The sequence below is a fragment of the Vipera ursinii genome (assembly GCF_947247035.1).
Source record: "Vipera ursinii genome assembly, chromosome: Z".
NCBI lineage: Eukaryota > Metazoa > Chordata > Lepidosauria > Squamata > Viperidae > Vipera > Vipera ursinii.
Genome location: NC_139517.1, coordinates 19,459,788 through 19,477,483, shown reverse-complemented (window position 1 = coordinate 19,477,483; position 17,696 = coordinate 19,459,788). Strand labels below are relative to the sequence as shown.

The window sequence follows — 17,696 nt, the reverse complement described above, 5'->3', positions numbered from 1 at the left end:
CTTTTTGTGATAGCCTGATTTCACCATGGAAAACATACCAGAATGATACTTGTGGATCTTTGGAGTCACTTCATTCCATAACAATTAGAATACTTCGAATGCATTCTTCATGATATATCTATGCAATATTCATGAAAACAATAGAATAATAGAACTGGAAGGAACCTTGGAGGTCATCTAGTCCAACCCCCTGCTCAAGCAGAAAACCCTATACCATTTGAGATAAACGGCTGTCCAGTCTCTTCTTAAAAACTTCCAGTGTTGGGAGCATTCAGAGTTTCTGGAGGCAAGCTGTTCCACTGATTAATTGTTCTAACTGTCAGGAAATTTCTCCTTAGTTCTAGGTTGGTTCTCTCGTTAATTAGTTGCCACCCATTGCTCCTTGTGCTGCCTGCAGGTGCCTAACTTGTCTGTTAGACAAAAACTTTTTGGTAAAAAGATTTTGTCAGTTAGGATAATTAATCAGTGAAACACCTTGCCCCCAGGAGTTGTGGGTGTTCCATCGTGGAGGTTTTTAAGAAGAGATTGCACAGCCATTTGTCCAGAGTGATATCGTTTCCTGTCTGAGCAGGGGGCTCGATTAGAATACCTCCAAGGTATTCTGTTCAAACTCTGTTATTCTATATTCAATATTTTAGGCAAAAAAAGTTCCTAGAAATGTTCCTATAAGATAGTGGATTTAGCCTTGCCCACTGTAAAAAATAGAATCTGTTTCTTTTATGAGCATCTTTTTATATTTCTTGATGAGCTGACATAATGCCTCCAGTAACTGACAGTTATATTAGAAGGAAATGCCCTCTCTTTAGCCGGCACAATTATTCAAGATCTCCAAGAAGTGTTGCCAAGTTCTCTTCAATTGCCATTTCTGTGCAATGTTTAGTGGAGAAGTAAATGTTGCACCTATTTTACTGGACACCTTCATTTACTACTTTGGTAAATAATCAGGAGAAAAGCAGGCCCTGCTCTTCTTGTGCGTTTCACAGCAGACTGATCATATCAGCGAGTGAAGTTTGTGCAGAGTTTGGATATTAATTATATTGGGTGATATATTTGCAGCTAATATCAAAAGAAGAAAATGCCGAAAAGAAATGGGACAGTCTTACAGTGTCACCAAGTTTCCTAAGGCAGGGGTCCCCAACCCCCGGTCCGTGGACTGGCACCAGGCCGCGGCATGCCAGAAACCAGTCCATACAAACAAGAAAAGCCCCAACAGCGGGATGCAGGCAGCACTCGGAAACCGCCCCCCCCCTGCTCCTGTCCGTGGAAATACCTCTCTCCATGGAACCAGTCCCTGGTGCCCCAAAGGTTGGAGGCCGTGGTCCTAAGACACTGACATAGCTTGCATGAAAGAAATTTCTCTGTATTTCTTTTCCTTCCCCTGGACTAAGGGATGCAACACAGACTAGGGTAAATGAGTATAGATTGTGGTGTACGTGGGATTTATGGCAATGTCAAAATCTGCAAGAAAGTGGTCAAGGAGCTTACTTACAGGTAGTCCTAGCCTTACGACGGAATTGGGACCCGAATTTCCATTGCTAAGCAAGTTGGTTGTTAAGTGAGTCATGCCCAATTTTACCACCTTTTGGGCATGGTTCTTAAGTGAATCATGTCTTTGTTACGAGAATCATACAGTTGTTAAGCTTTCCCCACTGACTTTGCTTGTCGGAATTCGACTGGGAGGGTTGGAAATAGCAATCAAGTGATCCCGGGTTGCTGCAACTGTCATAAATATATGCCAGCTGCCAAGTGTCTGAATTCTGATCACATGACCATGAGGAGGATGCAGGGGTCATATGTCATGGGCACTGTAACTTTGAACAATTGCTAAATGAATAGTTGTTAGTCGAGGACCCCCTGGGCAGTAGTCTCACAACAATGGTTGTCACAATCAAAGTCTTGTCCCTTTAAGTATGTGGCATCTACAAAAAGGGCAGCGCTTGCTTCTGTGCCTGCCATCTTGCAGATTTTTGATCCTTCTCCAATTCTTCTTTTGAGTACAGAAATAATTCTCTTTATTGCTAGCTTTTCATATTTTATCTAGAGCAGCGCTCCCCAATTTTTCTGGCTTTGTGAACCAGCAGCAGCAGAGGGGTGGGGGGGGAGAGAAGGGATGGTTCTGTGTGAAAGCGGTCTCGCCTGCTGCTTGTGCGGCCCGGATCCAAATGGGCCACAGCCTGGTACTTGGCCACGGACCAGGAGTTGAGGATCCCTAATCTAGAGAATCCAGGTCCTTTTTCCCAATCACTCAAACATTGCAGAGCCTTTTATCCCCCACATTGATATGTGCATTGCATCCTCATTTTTAATAGCAAACTCATTTATTGCAACAGCAGTGCACTGGATGGGACTGCATTTTCCTATTTGACCAAGTCCCAAAGAGGATAATTTCCTGAGACTGTCATTCTTCCTGGAAATGTAAACTTGTCCCTTTCATCTTCTGCTGGTAATGTGCATCAAATACTTCCCTTTGAGCCACTGTAAAATAGTTCTTCCAATCACCAACTGTACCTGAGGAAACAACAACAAAAAAACATAAGGGGAATTTCAGGATTAAGAAAAGTTTTGCATTACACCTGCAAAATCCATTCCACCACATTCTCTCCTAATTTGGCGAAGATCTGAGATTACCACCCATATTTTTTTTTATAAAAGGCAGCTTTCCGTTCCCTCCAGCTTTTGCTAAAGAAGGCAGATCAGAACTGATCTACTGGTATGTTTGATCTCCAGACAATTTGTAGTAGGGTCCCAGTGATGAAGTTACCCTGCTTCTGCAAAATAATAATAATAATAATAATAATAATAATAATAATAATAATAATAATAATAATAATAAGAAGAAGAAGAAGAAGAAGAAGAAGAAGAAGAAGAAGAAGAAGAAGAAGAAGAAGAAGAAGAAGAAGAAGAAGAAGAAGAAGAAGAAGAAGAAGAAGGAGGAAGGGACCTTGGAGGTCATCATAATAATAATAAAAAAAACAAATCCTGGAACATCTCTCATATACATCGTATGATTTCTGAATGGTTTTCCATACATGCTTTAGTTTTGTGTGCAACATTTGCGTCATAGCTAATTCTATGTGTTCTTCTGGGTCAGGATTAGATATCCTATGCAAATTCATTCACAAGTGCAACTTACTTACTCCCAAGAAAGGATTAACAAGATGGCAGCCCAAATCAACTCCTCTGAAGAGCTTGACAGATTTGGACTGCGGTGGCTCACGTGGTTAAGACGCTGGTTTGGAGGTTAGCAAGCCCGCATTCGAGATCCGAGTGCTGCTGTGTGGTGGGTCGAGCTCCTGTCATTCGCTCCAGCTCCTTGACGGAGACATGAAAGGAGCCCCCGTGGGCATCCCCCAGGCAATGGTGACATCACCGGCTAATCCTTTTAACCTTAAAGGGTGCCTCCGACATGAATGGGATGGGAGCTGGACACACACATACACACTCTTGCCAAGGGCTAGGTGCTATAAGGTTTGACCCATAGACAAGATAACTCTGTAGGTTTTGATATAAAAGCAGGTGGATAATCTGCTGCCCCAAATCTGTTTCTTGAAGCCTCCAGCACCCACTTGAATCATGGTTCTTAAATCACTGACACTGTTTCATGTTACATTAAGGCAGTAAAATGTAGCAACGCTGAATGAATGTAGCCCTAAAACAGACTTAATCTTTTCAAAAGAAAGATGTTCCCACTTCATCTGCTTCCCTCAAACTCAGGGCAAAACAAGAAATCGCCGTCTCATCCCCATGTTTGACTGGGTTTTCATCCATCCTATAGCCCTTAAACTTCACAAAAGTCTTCAGTGTCAACAGCCAACAAAACATTGCTTATTCCAGATATAAAGGTTCCTGACTTAGAACTAGTTTAAATGGCCTGCTTTTCTATTTTTAAGCTAGTTTAAATGGCCTGCTTTTCTATTTTTAAGCTAGTTTAAATGGCCTGCTTTTCCTTCTATTTTAAGGAAAGTCACTCTACAAATAAAGAACCACCATTTTGGGTTCGATCTTACCTTTCCTCATGAAGGTGCTTTTCGACTTGTCAAAGAGGGCACTGGGTACAGTATCATAATTTGCCATGGGATTCTCCTTCATGATCTCAAATGTTGCCTTATGCACTATCTTCTGAACAACGTCTTCAGGCAAGTCGACTTCCAGGAAATCTTTTACACGGCGGACTTCACGGGCTAAATCCTAGCAGAAGAGAGGCATGGGTGGGGAAAAGGCCACAATGTGAGCAGTGTGAAATTAATTCACTGCATGCTCTTAGATGCTGAACAGATTGGTGAGAGGATGCAGGGAAATGATGGGGGGGGGAATAGTTTTACCCAGTGCTTTTTTTGTAAAAGAAAAATGTGCCGGAACTCACACATGTCATACAACCCACCTTGCCTACCCTACAACGTTCCATCCAAAAAAGGTGCTGGAACTCCGTTCTGAACGTTCTATAACAAAAAAAGCCCTGGTTTTACCTCCAGAAGTCAAATCAGATGGCCTTTGGATCTATTTTACCCATACAAGTAGTCCTTGACTTACAATCACAAGTGAGTCCAAAATTTCTATTTCTAAGTGAAGCATTTGCTAAGTGAATTTTGCCCCACTTTACGACCTTTCTTGCCACAGTTGTTAAATGAATCACTGCAGTTGTTAAGATGGCAACACGGTTGTGAAGTCAATCTGGCTTCTCCATTGACTTTGCTTGTCAGAAGGTTGCAGAAGCTGATCACATGACCCTAAGGCACTGCGACTGTCATAAATATGAGTCGGATGGCAAGCATCTGAATTTTGATCACCTGACCATTGGGGATGCTGCAACGGTCGTAGGTGTGAAAAATGGTCATAAGTCACTTTTTTCAGTGCAGTTGTAACTTCAAACGGTCACTAAATGATTTGTTGTAAGTCGAGGGCTACCTGTTTTTAATCTCCTAGCATCTCACAATTGTCCTGGACACTAACGTGGAGGAAGCAACATTTGATTTCAGGTGTGTGAGAACAACTTCAATGTGAAATGGACGTCTCATTATGATAAATGTGTACTTCGAAAAGATGTGAAGGCTGGGAAAGAGGAGGGATGGACTAATAGGAAAACAAGGGATAAAGAGATGGAGAGGATGGAGGGTTGAGGATAAGCTTTTACTCCTAGCCTTTTATGGCTTTCTTCACAACTCTTACTTCCCAAGTCCCAGAATCTTCAAGGCTTGGTGGGACACTTTACAACTTAGGATAGCTTCCAGTGTTAAACCATTCAGGTAGTCCTCAACTCACAACTGGTCACTTATTGACTGTTCAAAGTTATGATGGACTTTTTCAAAAACATTCCCAGTAACTTTAGTGTACCCCGATTCACCCCAAACTATTTCAACATATCTATAACAGGGTTACAAAAAATAGTAACTTGATCATTTTAGTCATTCTTCATCTCTAAATAATATTTCCGTATTTACACATTATGTTGGCTACAATTGCTATGAAAACTGCAGATTTTCTGGAACTCTTCTATCTACAGGCGATCCAGGCAGGAAATTAGTTACCCAATGGTATAAAGTAATGTTGAAACTCCAGATAGATTGCAATTCACTAGTCTTTGAGTCAACTGCAGAAAAGTCTTCAGGCATAATATTTTGCACTGCTATAACAAGGCTAGAACTGCTGCTCTTCTTAGGGATTTAAAAAAACGTAACACCACAGAGACCCCAGAACTGCAAAGGCCTGTACTCCTTCAGCACCACAACACAAGTGCATTCTCTGCACTTCCCACTTACCACTCAGAGACCACAGAACTGCAAGGGCCTACACCTCTTCAACAACACAGCACAGGTACGTCAGCCGTGTTTCCTACGAACAGCATAGAAGTACTGCACCTGCCAAGGCCTACACCTTCTCCATGCCAACATGCGGGTGCGTCAGCTGTGCTTCCTACAGATAGCACAGAAGCCCCAAGCCTGCCAAGGCCAGCACCTCTTCAACACCCAGAAGCAGATATGTCAGCTGTGCTTCCTACAGACAGGTCAGCACCTCTTCAACGCCCAGAAGCAGGTGCGTCAACACTTCAAACTGCATCACCTCTTGCCAACAACGACATAACTTCCAGCAATAGTCAACGATCGAATCGACAACCAGCACAACTTTTAGAGACTACACCACAGCTGAATGCTCGTGCAACATCATCTTATCCTGGTATGCCTTAAACTGAGAACAGTAATTGGTGAATTCCTTTTTTGGCTTTAATGCTCTCCCACCAAGTGTCATTTGGCAGAAAAGTGGCCACTTAATTTAGGGGTAGGAGGAGGTGAACAACACAGAATAGGATGTTTGTAGGTGGACTCCTTGGAATGGTGCTGAGCAGTGGTGGAATTCAAATATGTGAACAACTGTTTCTCTGTGTGGATGCCACTTCCGGAAGTCCATTCTGGGCCTGGGCAACAAAAAATTAGCTACCGGTTCTGCCGAAGTGGTGTGAAGTGGCTGAATCCCACCACCGGTGCTTAGCCTTCTGAAGTTGCCTAACAGTTCACAAGTGCAGAAGTACTCCACATTTGTGACAGGTCAGGCTATTTCTGAATGCAGATCTACCCTAATTTAAAACTAAATCCAAAATTAGCCTGGCACACAAGTCACAAATGGGAGAGAGGTGTGGAGTGAAATGGTAGAGAGTGATCAATAACGAGTAAGCTCTCCATTTTAACTAATACTGCAAAGAAATAATTGCTGGAGCTGAGTCTCACTCTCATGGCTGATAGCGTCTCGGATGGAATGTAAGAGACGTCCCTTAAAAAGTTTCTATGAAATAGTTTAGTGACTTTTTCTGCCGGAGAGGAAAATTATAGTTTCTAGATTTCAAAGATAGGCTTGAGACGCGTCAGGGTAAGCGGTCCTCTGGGAAGTTTAGAACTCTGGGTGATGAGAGAAAAGCCATGTTCCTCAAACCATAGTCAGCGCTTTTGAAATGACACTGCGTTCACAAACTTCCTTTTCTAATCACTTTTGGGAATTGCTTGTTAACTGCTTTTCAGCTATCAGGAACCTTAGGATTGACATATTTTATATATATATATATACATATACAGTATATCAACAACAAAAGGATGGTTAAAACTTTGGTTTTAGAAAGTTACGAATGGATTAAGGGTCTTGATAAATTTGAAATAAGATTTTGGAATTAATTATAGAGATCATTCCCATGGGAAAATACTTTTTAAGTATTTTTTTAAAAAAAAATACTACGTTTTTAAAAATTGGACACTGCAGGGAACTAAAAGTTACAATTAAAGGAGAAGAACACTTAAACTTGACTTACAATTTCTGAATGAAAAATATATATTCTAATATTGGATGCATTAAAGGATATTTTTGAACAATTTATCCAAAAGTTAATTTTAAGAGTTTCTGCCTCTAAAGACACTCTGTGTCTAAAAGGTGTTATGGAACAAGTTCTATCTTAACAAGATGAAGACTGAGTTGAATGTGGATTTACTAGAATGACTACAAGAGTGACATGAAAAAAGATATTAATACTAGAGATATGATATCTTATGTCTTAATTAATAATTAATAGGATATACAAATAACAAGCCAAGAGAGTGATCTGGATAATTCTGCTAGATTGCAATTACAGAAGAGGCTCATTAAAGTTTTGAAGAATCTTGTGGGAAGGGACAAATAAAAACTGAAAACAAATCAAATTCTACAAAATTATTTGAGGGGACTAAAGATTAAGATTGTTAGAATAAAAGGAAGGAATGTAAAGGTGTATGTGAGCAAAGTTAAAATATTTATTTATTCATTTACTTGCTTGCTTACTTACTTATTTTTTTACTGTCGGCATTTCCCCATAAATGCAAGGACTGTTTTGTTTTCCCCCCAGTTCAACTGAGACTCAATCCATTTGGTTACAACAGGAATTGACCAGCCAGCTTGTCACCTTAGCTTGACATCATCAGCTGAGAGAGAGTGATTTGTCCAAAGTCATCCAGTCAGCTTTCATGGGTGAGGCAGGACTAGAACTCACACTCTCCTAGTTTTTAGCCTGGTGGTCCCTTAACCATGAGACCAAATTGGCTCTCAATATGTTATTATCTCTTAATGGACTTTATGGATTTGTTAATAAGATAAGAGATGGGATATGGGAAGAATTTGTTTTATTTTAAGAGCAGGTGAGAAGTTATTAAAACTGTTTACATTTGTGATAAAGGTGGCAAGTAATTTCTTTATATATTTATCTTCTTTTTCTTTATGATATTGATTTTTTTCTTTTCTATTTCTTGCTCTATTTTTCATCCTTTTTTGCACCTTCTGTTCTTCCCTTTTTTCTTTTTTTCCAATTACAACAGGTTTTATTGTTTTGCTGTTGTAATTACATTTTTTTTTTAAAAAATGCTATTTTAAAAAAGGAAATAACATTTCATAATCTTTAATGTGAAAACATTATGATCTCATAAGATTTCAACATCCTTATCGGGAAGTTTTCATTCTTACCCAAGCTATGAGGTTTAGATACTTCATGAAATTTCGCTGGTGTGGCCGTGGGTGTGTATAAAAATTGTTGGATGCTGTAGGCCAGGGGTCTTCAAACTTGGCCCTTTTATGACTTGTGGACTTCAACTCCCAGAATTCCTCAGCCAGCATTGCTGGCTGAGGAATTCTGGGAGTTGAAGTCCACAAGTCATAAAAGGGCCATGTTTGAAGACCTCTGCTGTAGGCATTGCTTGAGAACTGGCAGAATCACTGGCACCAGGCTACTGATTAGCACAGCATCTTGTTTTCCACAAAAGTCAATGAAATACTGTACCTCTGAAATCCCTTAAGCAGGAAATGAAAATAATAACCTACTGAAACTATTAAGAAACTGTGATTCAGATCTTTGCCTAATCCCTAAGATTGTACAACACTTAAAGGATTTCTCTGTCACTTGGAACTTCCTCTTTTATGTGGATTTTGTTTCTCTACCACTTGGAACTTACTTTTTTCATGTCTTCATAGAAGATGTAGAGAATGCGATGATTATCTTTCTCATCCCAGTAACACCGCACATGATCATACCAAGATCCCCAGGGAACTAAGTCACAAATAAAGGAAGACGGAAAAAGAACAAGGATCATCGTTCATTTAATAAAAAACAGTTGATCAAAAAAGCAGCGCAATAATGCATGGTCACTTTACCTGTCAATCTCACAGGAATCGATGGCATTTATATCCCAATAAGGTTTCCAAAACAAATGTGGCAAAAGAGAGAAGTAATTGGGAAAGCTATGGGAATTAGACTTTGAGCTCAATGGAGTAGAGAGAAAGTAAAAAAAAAGAAAGGAAATACCTGTACATAGTGTACATGTACAGAATGTATTTCTATGGGAGGAATGGGAGGCATGAAAAAGAACAAAAGGGTGACAGATTTATATGAAACAGAAAGGGGCATGAATCAATGGAAGAGTGGAAGTGATGAAATGCAGGTTCTCCTTGAGCACAATAAAGCCCCAAATTTCTGTTACTAAGAAGGCATTTGTTAAGGGACTTTTGCCCCATTTTATAACCTTTTTTTGCCAAAGTTGTTAAACGAAATCACTGCAGTTGTTAAGTGAATCATGCGGTCGTTAAGCTAATCTTGCTTTCCCCATTGACTCTGCTTGTTCAAGCCAGCTAAAAGGGTTACAGAGAGTGCTATAAAGCACTATGGAGCAGTATGCAAGTCTAAGTCTATTGCCATTGCTATTGCTATCCCATAAATACATGCCAGTTGCCAAGCTCCCAAATTTTGATCATGTGACCATGGGGATGCTGTCGTAAGTGTGAAAGCTAGTCATGTCAGTTTTTTCAGTGCCGTAACTTCGAATGGTCACTAAACAAATGGTTGTAAGCCGAGGACTGCCTGCAATGGATAAAGGATTACAATGAGTGGCATATAGTGTGAATTGGGCATAAATGAATGTGCAAGAGAGGCATCTATATGACTCTTCATCATTTTAGCCATTGTCTATCCACTGCAGGATGAAGGCCTCTTCTGCATGTTTCCAACCAATACAGTCCTGAGGTGAGGGCCATTTTTGAGGTTGTATTGGCATGCGGAAGGAATAGACCAGGGGTAGGTAACCTTGGCTCTTTTATGACTCGTGGACTCCAACTCCCAGAATTCCTGAGCCAGCATCTGGCTCAGGAATTCTGGGAGTTGAAGTCCACGAGTCATAAAAGAGCCAAGGTTGCCTACCCCTGGAATAGACCATAATCTGCCATGCTGGTCCAATGCGGGTTGGCAGATGTGATGATTGTTGTTAGTTTGGGATATCTATCATGGCCTGTTTGCCTTGGGAGACCCTTCTGGACATATACACATCTGACGACATAGCCCACAATTTCATTTACCCCCACAAGCCCCTTCGCCTCGTCAAGGCCCCAACCATAGAAGGAGATATAGCTCTTACTCTTCCCATTTTCAGCTGACACTAATCCCTGAATGATTATCCAAAAGGTAATGTAGGCTCTTAGTTTGAAAACTGAACAAAAAAACCCCCTTTCTTAGCTGCACATATAATACTGGAGTCATAATTCATTTATCATTCTAATGCTTAATTAAAATCTGCATAGGTGAATATACACTTTAGGAACAATTTATATTTTAAATCAAGCTCACCTGCACATATTTTAACTAAATAGCATCACCTGAGAAGAATCATGGAACCGATGATGAGAACAGTAATTTCCAAAAGTTACTTACATTTAAAAAATGTAAAACAAACATGCTTCTTATGCAACTGAAAGTTTGTGTATATGTATAATGCAGGGGTGTCAAACTGCTGGCCTGCGGGCCAGACACATCACAAGGAAACCGCACCCACTCCATTGCCGGCAATGGGGTAAAAGCTCCGATACGTTGTGCAACGTCACATGACGTTGTGAGTTTGACATGTCTGGTATAATGGATCAATCTGCTCTATTGCCCTAAGTGAAACCCTTCTCCCTAAAAATATAACATTTGCAAACACTTTCTCCTTCAACTCACACTTGAACTATTCCCTAATAGAAACCAGTTTTAAGAGCAATGGAAAAAGAAATCAAACACAAAATAGAATAAAACTCTTTACTTTAATTAATTACAGATGAAAAAAGACTATTGTGAGTGCATCATCTCTGCAGCCAAGATTGTTTTCATACAAGCCTAGAAACTGCATTTACACACCATGTTAAGCTTGATTATTCTCAACCTTGGCTGTTTTTAGTGGCTTAACAAGGAGGTGTGAACACAGACCATTTGATTGATCTATGGCTCAATGTTTTGCAGAAATAATAATAATAAAAAAGATTATTTGTAAGCAGGTTAAATTGGTTAAGTGAGTTTGGGGTTTCAGACCTCATATCTCCAGAATGGACTGAGACACATGCTTCTCTCTCTGAAACTTCAAAAATAATTGCCAGTTAATAGAACAAGGGTCAACTAAAAAAGCCAATGGCTTCCTGGTTATCAGCAGTTCCCAATAAAAAAATTATGTTCTGAGCCAGTATCCAGTGCTGCAGTGAAATAAAAACTACCTTAGGATGGAGTTTCCTTATTCTAAACAAATTAAAATTTGGTACACAATATAGTCTGAAAGTCACACACAACGTGACTCCTGAAAGGTTTGTAGAGACAACAAATCCCTTGGCACTGCTATTTTTCAGCAAATAATATTAAACCCAGTGACTTAAAGGATAGGTAACATAGGAGGAAGCAGATGAGAGAAAATCAGCTTATGGAAAAAAAGGTGTGGATGACAGTTAAGAAACTTTTGGCAGCCTTTGAGTCAGTTTTAACTCCTCCTGACTGCCTGGAAATCTTTTACATTTTTCAGGGCAGGATATTAGAAGTGGATTACCCACAGAAAGAATAATAAACTGAATACAGAGCCAACAATCATGGTGGAATGAAGAATTACTGTGTAGATCAACTCTTTGTAATTCATCTCTGGATAAGGGAAGGATTTGAGATCACCCAAAGGTACTCCAGACAGCTGCTTCTCATGAGAAGACCACAAGACAGCGGTCTCTGGTAGTTTTAGAACTCTAGGAGATGAGAGAATAGCCACCTTTCTCAAACTATGATCAGTGCCTCTATGTACTTACTTTTCTAATCACTTTCAAAATCACTTGTTAACTGCTTTTTAGCTATTACGAACTTTTGGATCAGCATTTTACTCTTCAGGGTGAGTTTCCTTCAATTGTTAGCAAAACAAGTTTTAAATGAAAGTTTAAGGACTCAAACAATGGGGGGGGGAAATAAACAGCAAAAGGTTGATTGGAATTTTGATTTTATCAAATTACGAATGGACTGAGGTCCAGGTGAATTTGAAATAGGATTTTGGAATTAATTATAAGAATTCTTCCTGTGGGAAAATGCTTTTGCTTTGATTTTTTTAAAAAAAAACCAAACATGATAGGGTGAGACTTTGAAGGTTGGACATCAGAACTAGAACTAGAATTGCAAATGTTACAATTAAGGAGAAGAACACTTGAAATTGACTTACTAATGCAGAATGCAGGAAAATATTTTAATATTGAAGGATACAATATGGATCAAAGACAATAATTCTAAGATTGTCTGCCTCTATAGATAGACTGTATTTAAAAGATGTTATAGAAGAGGAGCAAATTTTGCTGGACAAGACTGAGACTGATCCAGAAATGGATTTTAAAAAATGACAGGCTACAAGAACGACATGGAAAGAGACTGCACCAGACGTGAAAAGAAAAGCATTTCTTATTTTCCAAGTAGTTATTCAAGAACAGTTCTGTATAAGGTAAAGACCATTGGCTTAACATTGCAATTCTCTGCCTCCAAAACAGAATTCTGGTATCATCTTTATTTCTCTCCAGGGCCTGAGTAAGAATAAATTCCCCATGAAGAACCTGTCTCCCAAAACAAAATTTTGTTGGTGACATTTCATAAGACTGGCAAGGAGATGTGATCCACTTTTGGCCTTCAGCCTACATAGGATCGATATTCCAATCAGTTATTGCAAATTGCTTGTAGGTTAGCCAAGTCGGTATTGCAAATGCCTCACGTGTGCATTTCAAAGGAATTGCTGAACAAGCTTTGGTGATTGCATCATTGTATGATAAATCACCTTTGCTTTTAAATCTATACAGTATTGCTTAATTAATTAAGATAAATGGGACAACCCAAGTTCTCTGACACCTGCTAAGGAAGGGAGCCAAGGGCTAGATACTAGAAATATTTCCCCTAAAAATATTCTCAGCAAAGAGTTAGCTGTTGGACTCCCCAATATATTGACCAAATTAACCATCAGACCATCCCCAAATGTTGTCTGCTGAAGAAGATGCCTTACAGTATATAAGGTACTACTGTGTGCCCTCACTGTTCCTTAAGAAAAGTATAAAAAGGAAGCAATCCCCAATCCCCACAGGGACTGCCACAAAGAAGAGGGGTGGTGGTGTCAACCTATTTTCCAAAATACCAGAAGGCAAGACAAGAAACAACAGATGGAAAGTAATGAAGGAGAGAAGCAGCCTAGAACTAAGGAGAAATTTCCTAACAGTGAGAACAATTAACCAGTGGAATGGCTTGCTTTCAGAAGCTGTGGGTGCTCCATCACTGGAGGCTTTTAACGGCCACTTGTCTGGAATGGTCTCCTGTTTGAGCAGGGGATTGGACTAGAAGACTTCCAAGATCCCTTCCATTCTGATATTTTGAACTGTGGTACAGCTCAAAAGACTTAGAAAGATATGTAAGGCCTGCTCAGGGAGGTCCCTCCCATATTATTTTGGGGGGAATCCTTCCCGGCAAGCTGAATGGATGTGATGTATCTATGTTACTTTTTAATATTTACTCTAAAAATCACTTTTGGCATTTCAGAGTGGCTTGAGCTATTGTCTCTGAATCCTGCTGGCCACTGGTATCAAAATACCTTTGCCTTCCATGAATTTTGTAACATACTCTTCCCAGGTCCCTGGATCTGGCTGGGTTAAATTCATCTGGTCAAAGAAGTAATAGGATACCAGATTATCCTTGGCATTGCGAGCAACGTAGATCATCTGTGATGGGATAGAAAAGAGAGTGATAACGCACGCACAAGGCAGTAGAGTAGGGCTGAGGAGGGGAACAAAGATACAGGGGAGTCTTAGATGAACTTACTTTGCACTTATTTTCCCAAAAGCTTTTAGGGACAAGCTGGAAGGGGAGGTGGGTCTTGATCACCCGAGGAGATGGAGCATTCACCAATTTATCAACTCCTGAGGAAGGAGAAGCAGAGAAGAAGACAACATGTGTATTCAAAACCTAGGGCCGGACATGAGGATGGCTATGCTTCTTGGCCTTACCAGAAGGAATAGGAGGCGGAGAGCAGATTTCTAGAAATGGGATCCGCACATATATGGGGGCCCGGTGTGCCTTTTCCAAATCACCTTTGTTCAGTATCAGATCCACAATTTCTTGCATCCATGTGGTACCTGAAAGCCCAGAGGATAGAAATAATTAGGACAATCGCTTGGTGACAGCACAAATCCCCTTTCCCAACTACAATTCATGACATTGGGCCCACGTCCTTACATATTGCCTATAGACTAAACCAGACATGTCAAACACAAGGCCCGGGGGCCGGATCCAGCCCGCGAAGTGGTTTCATGTGGCCCCCGAAGCCATCCTGGAAACAGTGAGGGAACGGCCCCCACTGCCTTGGCCGTGGCCCAGAGACCCTCCTTCTGCCAGAGACCCTCAGATCTGTCCCACTCCTGCCCAGGCCCCCATAGGCACCCTTGATGCGAACGATGTAGAGCTGGCCATGCCCACCCAGTAGGCCCTACGCACTCTAGCCACGCCTACCCAGTAAGCCACGCCCACCCTGACCATACCCACCTGGCCCCTTGAGGACAACCACAATGCTGATGCGGCCCTCAGTGAAATTGAGTTTGACACCCCTGGACTAAACTGTATCAGTGGTGCAATATTAATATTCATCATTCAACAAATGTACTATTGCATGTAGCAGCACAAATAAATATTCTGTTTTATGTGAATTAAAACAGCACCACCTGCACATGACAGAACAGTATCAGCAGAATTGGGGGAAATCCAAGATTTGTGAAAATAAAAATAGTTTTTGGAAAAATAGCATACAGCAAATGATGTGGAAGGGGAAGGGAACCGAGCAGCCCAATTAGGACTTGGCAAGCTCTCGCAAACAGAATATATTTCGCTGGAGAGTAGAAATGGAAAAAGAAGAATGGAGAATGGAGTTTCCTGAATGGAGGCATTTATTGCATCTGAGGTCATCTAAAGAAGCTTAGAGAATACGGGACAGAAAAGTGTCCTATGATTATCACAGCTCCTTATTTTCCCATTTCTCTGTTTCATGCATTTTGAAATAGTACTGCGCAAATTAACAAGCAGGGCACCTACAGCTGTACAATTACCTATTGGCAACCTTCACTTATAGCCCAGTTTTCACTTCTGAGACAGTTAATCCAATGTGTTGAAAAGCAAAACCTTGAGAGCAGACTTATTAAAAAAAACCAAACCTCTTATATTTCCATAGAATGACAGGTTTCAGGTATTTGAGAAGTATCATATGGAATTTAATCCATATAAACACCTATTTATGAAACTCAAGTGCAGAACGGTTGGTTCTGGTTAATCCCAATGTGCAATTCCAGCATTATGAAAACAGGAGCACAGACCTGGCTCTCTTGTGGGAAATCTGCTCAATCCTGGAAATGCTCATGAAAAATCTACCGGTTGGCAGACAACCCTTCAGCCAAAAAGAATTCTAAAGGCGCGAGGAAAAATGCATTACTCCCAGTTTTTCAGCACATGCCGCACATCCCAGATCTAAGAGCTGTTTGTCACATCTGAATAGTGCTTCCACATCTGAGATTGGCTTGTTACCTTTTTGTGCGATCAGGGCTAAACTCTTCTCTTAAACTTTCCTGAATTTTGTCCTTGCACCTTCCCTCTGCTATATTGCCCCATAACATCTCACCTGCTTTAGGATAAGTTGAGATGATCAAGTCATCTGGTCTTGCCTGGAAGTTTTCAATAGGACCCCACTGATTTGCAATATGTTCCATCAGGGGGATTCCGTGGACCAACGTCAGCGGAAACCTATAAAAGACATCTGAATACTTATGTAAAAAATCACTGTAGTCTGGTTTTTCAGCCATGGTGCCTCTTTCAGGGTTGAAAGCTGTACAGTTCTTCTCCGAGTAAATAAGAGCTCTCTTCTGAAAGATTTTCTGAAGTTATTCTCCCAGAAGGAAAGCCTTCCCTCGCTCCTCTTGTCTGTAGGCACCGCTTGACAGCCTTTTTAATCTCCTTGCAGAAAGCTCCGCTCTCTTCTCATCAGTATTGCCTCAGGAGAGTTCAGCACTACGAAATTCTTTGCATTCAGTTATTTCAATGAGCCCAACCCATTGTTTATCAACCAAGGGGAGTTTCAGGGCATGGAAACGCCCAGGGAGGCGTTTCTGAGCATTTAACTGCTGGGTGTTTTCACTGAGCAATTGGCCTGTTCCGGGGTCATATAAAGGCTTCAGATTACATACGCTAGGAATCCAAGGGTTTAAAAACACAAACACACACACACATCTTTTTTTAAAAAAAATTGAAAAGTTTTTATAAAAGTTACAATATAAACCCCAAAACCAACCCACCCTAAACCCCCCTCCCTCCCCCACTTCCCAGAGCTGAGTACAGGGTTACAAATATAATAATCATAATCTAACTAACATTAACCAACTATATAAATAACCAAGTCCATAATGCGCTTTAACTCCCCTTTAACATAAACAGATTAAAAGTAAACATAATAATAATAAAAACATAAACAAATTAATATCCTAATTATTAAACAATACAATATCCAAGTTGTTAAACAACACTAATACTAAAAATAATAATAATATCATATAATTAAAACTAATAAAAATTCCACTATAATAAACTATTAATAACAACTCTAAAATTTACTCATAGGCTAAATGGAACTTTTTAGTCCCATATTTATTCTGAATATAATCTATCCATCTTCTCCAGACCGAAATGTATCTTTCTTGTGAATAACCCTTCAAATAAGCAGAAATCTTAGCCATTTCTGCTAAATTTGACACTTTGAGCGTCCATTCTTCTATAGTAGGCAAGCAATCCTTCTTCCAATATTGCCCTACCAATAAATAACCTTGCAGAAAACACACATCTTTTTTTTTTAATTGAAAAGTTTTAAAATACAATTTTCCTTTGAAAAACCCCCCTTCCCCCTCCCTCCTCCCCTCCCTACCTCCCCCCTATCTCCCCCCCTCCCCCTCTCCCTCCTCCCTCCCCTGCCTCCCCCCCCTCTACTTCCCCTCCTCCCCCCCTCCCCCCCCCCCCCCGACTTCCCAGAGCAAAATACAAGGTATATATCTAAAAAGCAATCATAAACAATCATATACTAACAATTATAAACTCTAAAATCCATCACTCTCTAGCTTATATAGAGTAAACCAATCCTTAACAATACTAAATATGTATAAAGAACTAAAATAAAAGAAAACTAGCATCATTCCCATCTATGTTCTTCCACAATTCACTATTACCTAGACATATTCTCACTTACACATCACAAGCACCTATCCCTATTAACCTCTCTAACAAATAGGCTATAATAGATAGTTCTTACACAAATTAACCCGCATTAACCCACAAAACTTTCTTCCTCTTCCTCTGTAGTAAATTGTCCATTAATTCC

General features: G+C 40.2%; 1 protein-coding gene across 2 annotated transcripts; it reads right to left on the bottom strand.

Annotated features, from left to right (window-relative positions):
* Window positions 1–2,268: 2,268 nt before the first annotated feature.
* LOC310648841 (sulfotransferase 1B1-like) lies at window positions 2,269–16,347 on the bottom strand. Of its 2 annotated transcripts, none has more exons than XM_083376903.1 (7): window positions 15,954–16,347; window positions 14,296–14,424; window positions 14,111–14,208; window positions 13,884–14,010; window positions 8,955–9,049; window positions 4,008–4,188; window positions 2,269–2,508 (listed from the first exon to the last, which is right to left on the bottom strand). In XM_083376903.1, the coding sequence occupies exons 1-7, from the start codon at window positions 16,132–16,134 to the stop codon at window positions 2,399–2,401; spliced, it is 921 nt and encodes a 306-aa protein (XP_083233029.1). In that variant the 5' UTR covers window positions 16,135–16,347; the 3' UTR covers window positions 2,269–2,398. The 2 variants fall into 2 exon arrangements, with proteins under 2 accessions (XP_083233029.1, XP_083233030.1); XM_083376904.1 differs by lacking the exon at window positions 2,269–2,508 and adding an exon at window positions 2,863–3,904 and having other exon boundaries at window positions 3,938–4,188.
* Window positions 16,348–17,696: the final 1,349 nt, after the last annotated feature.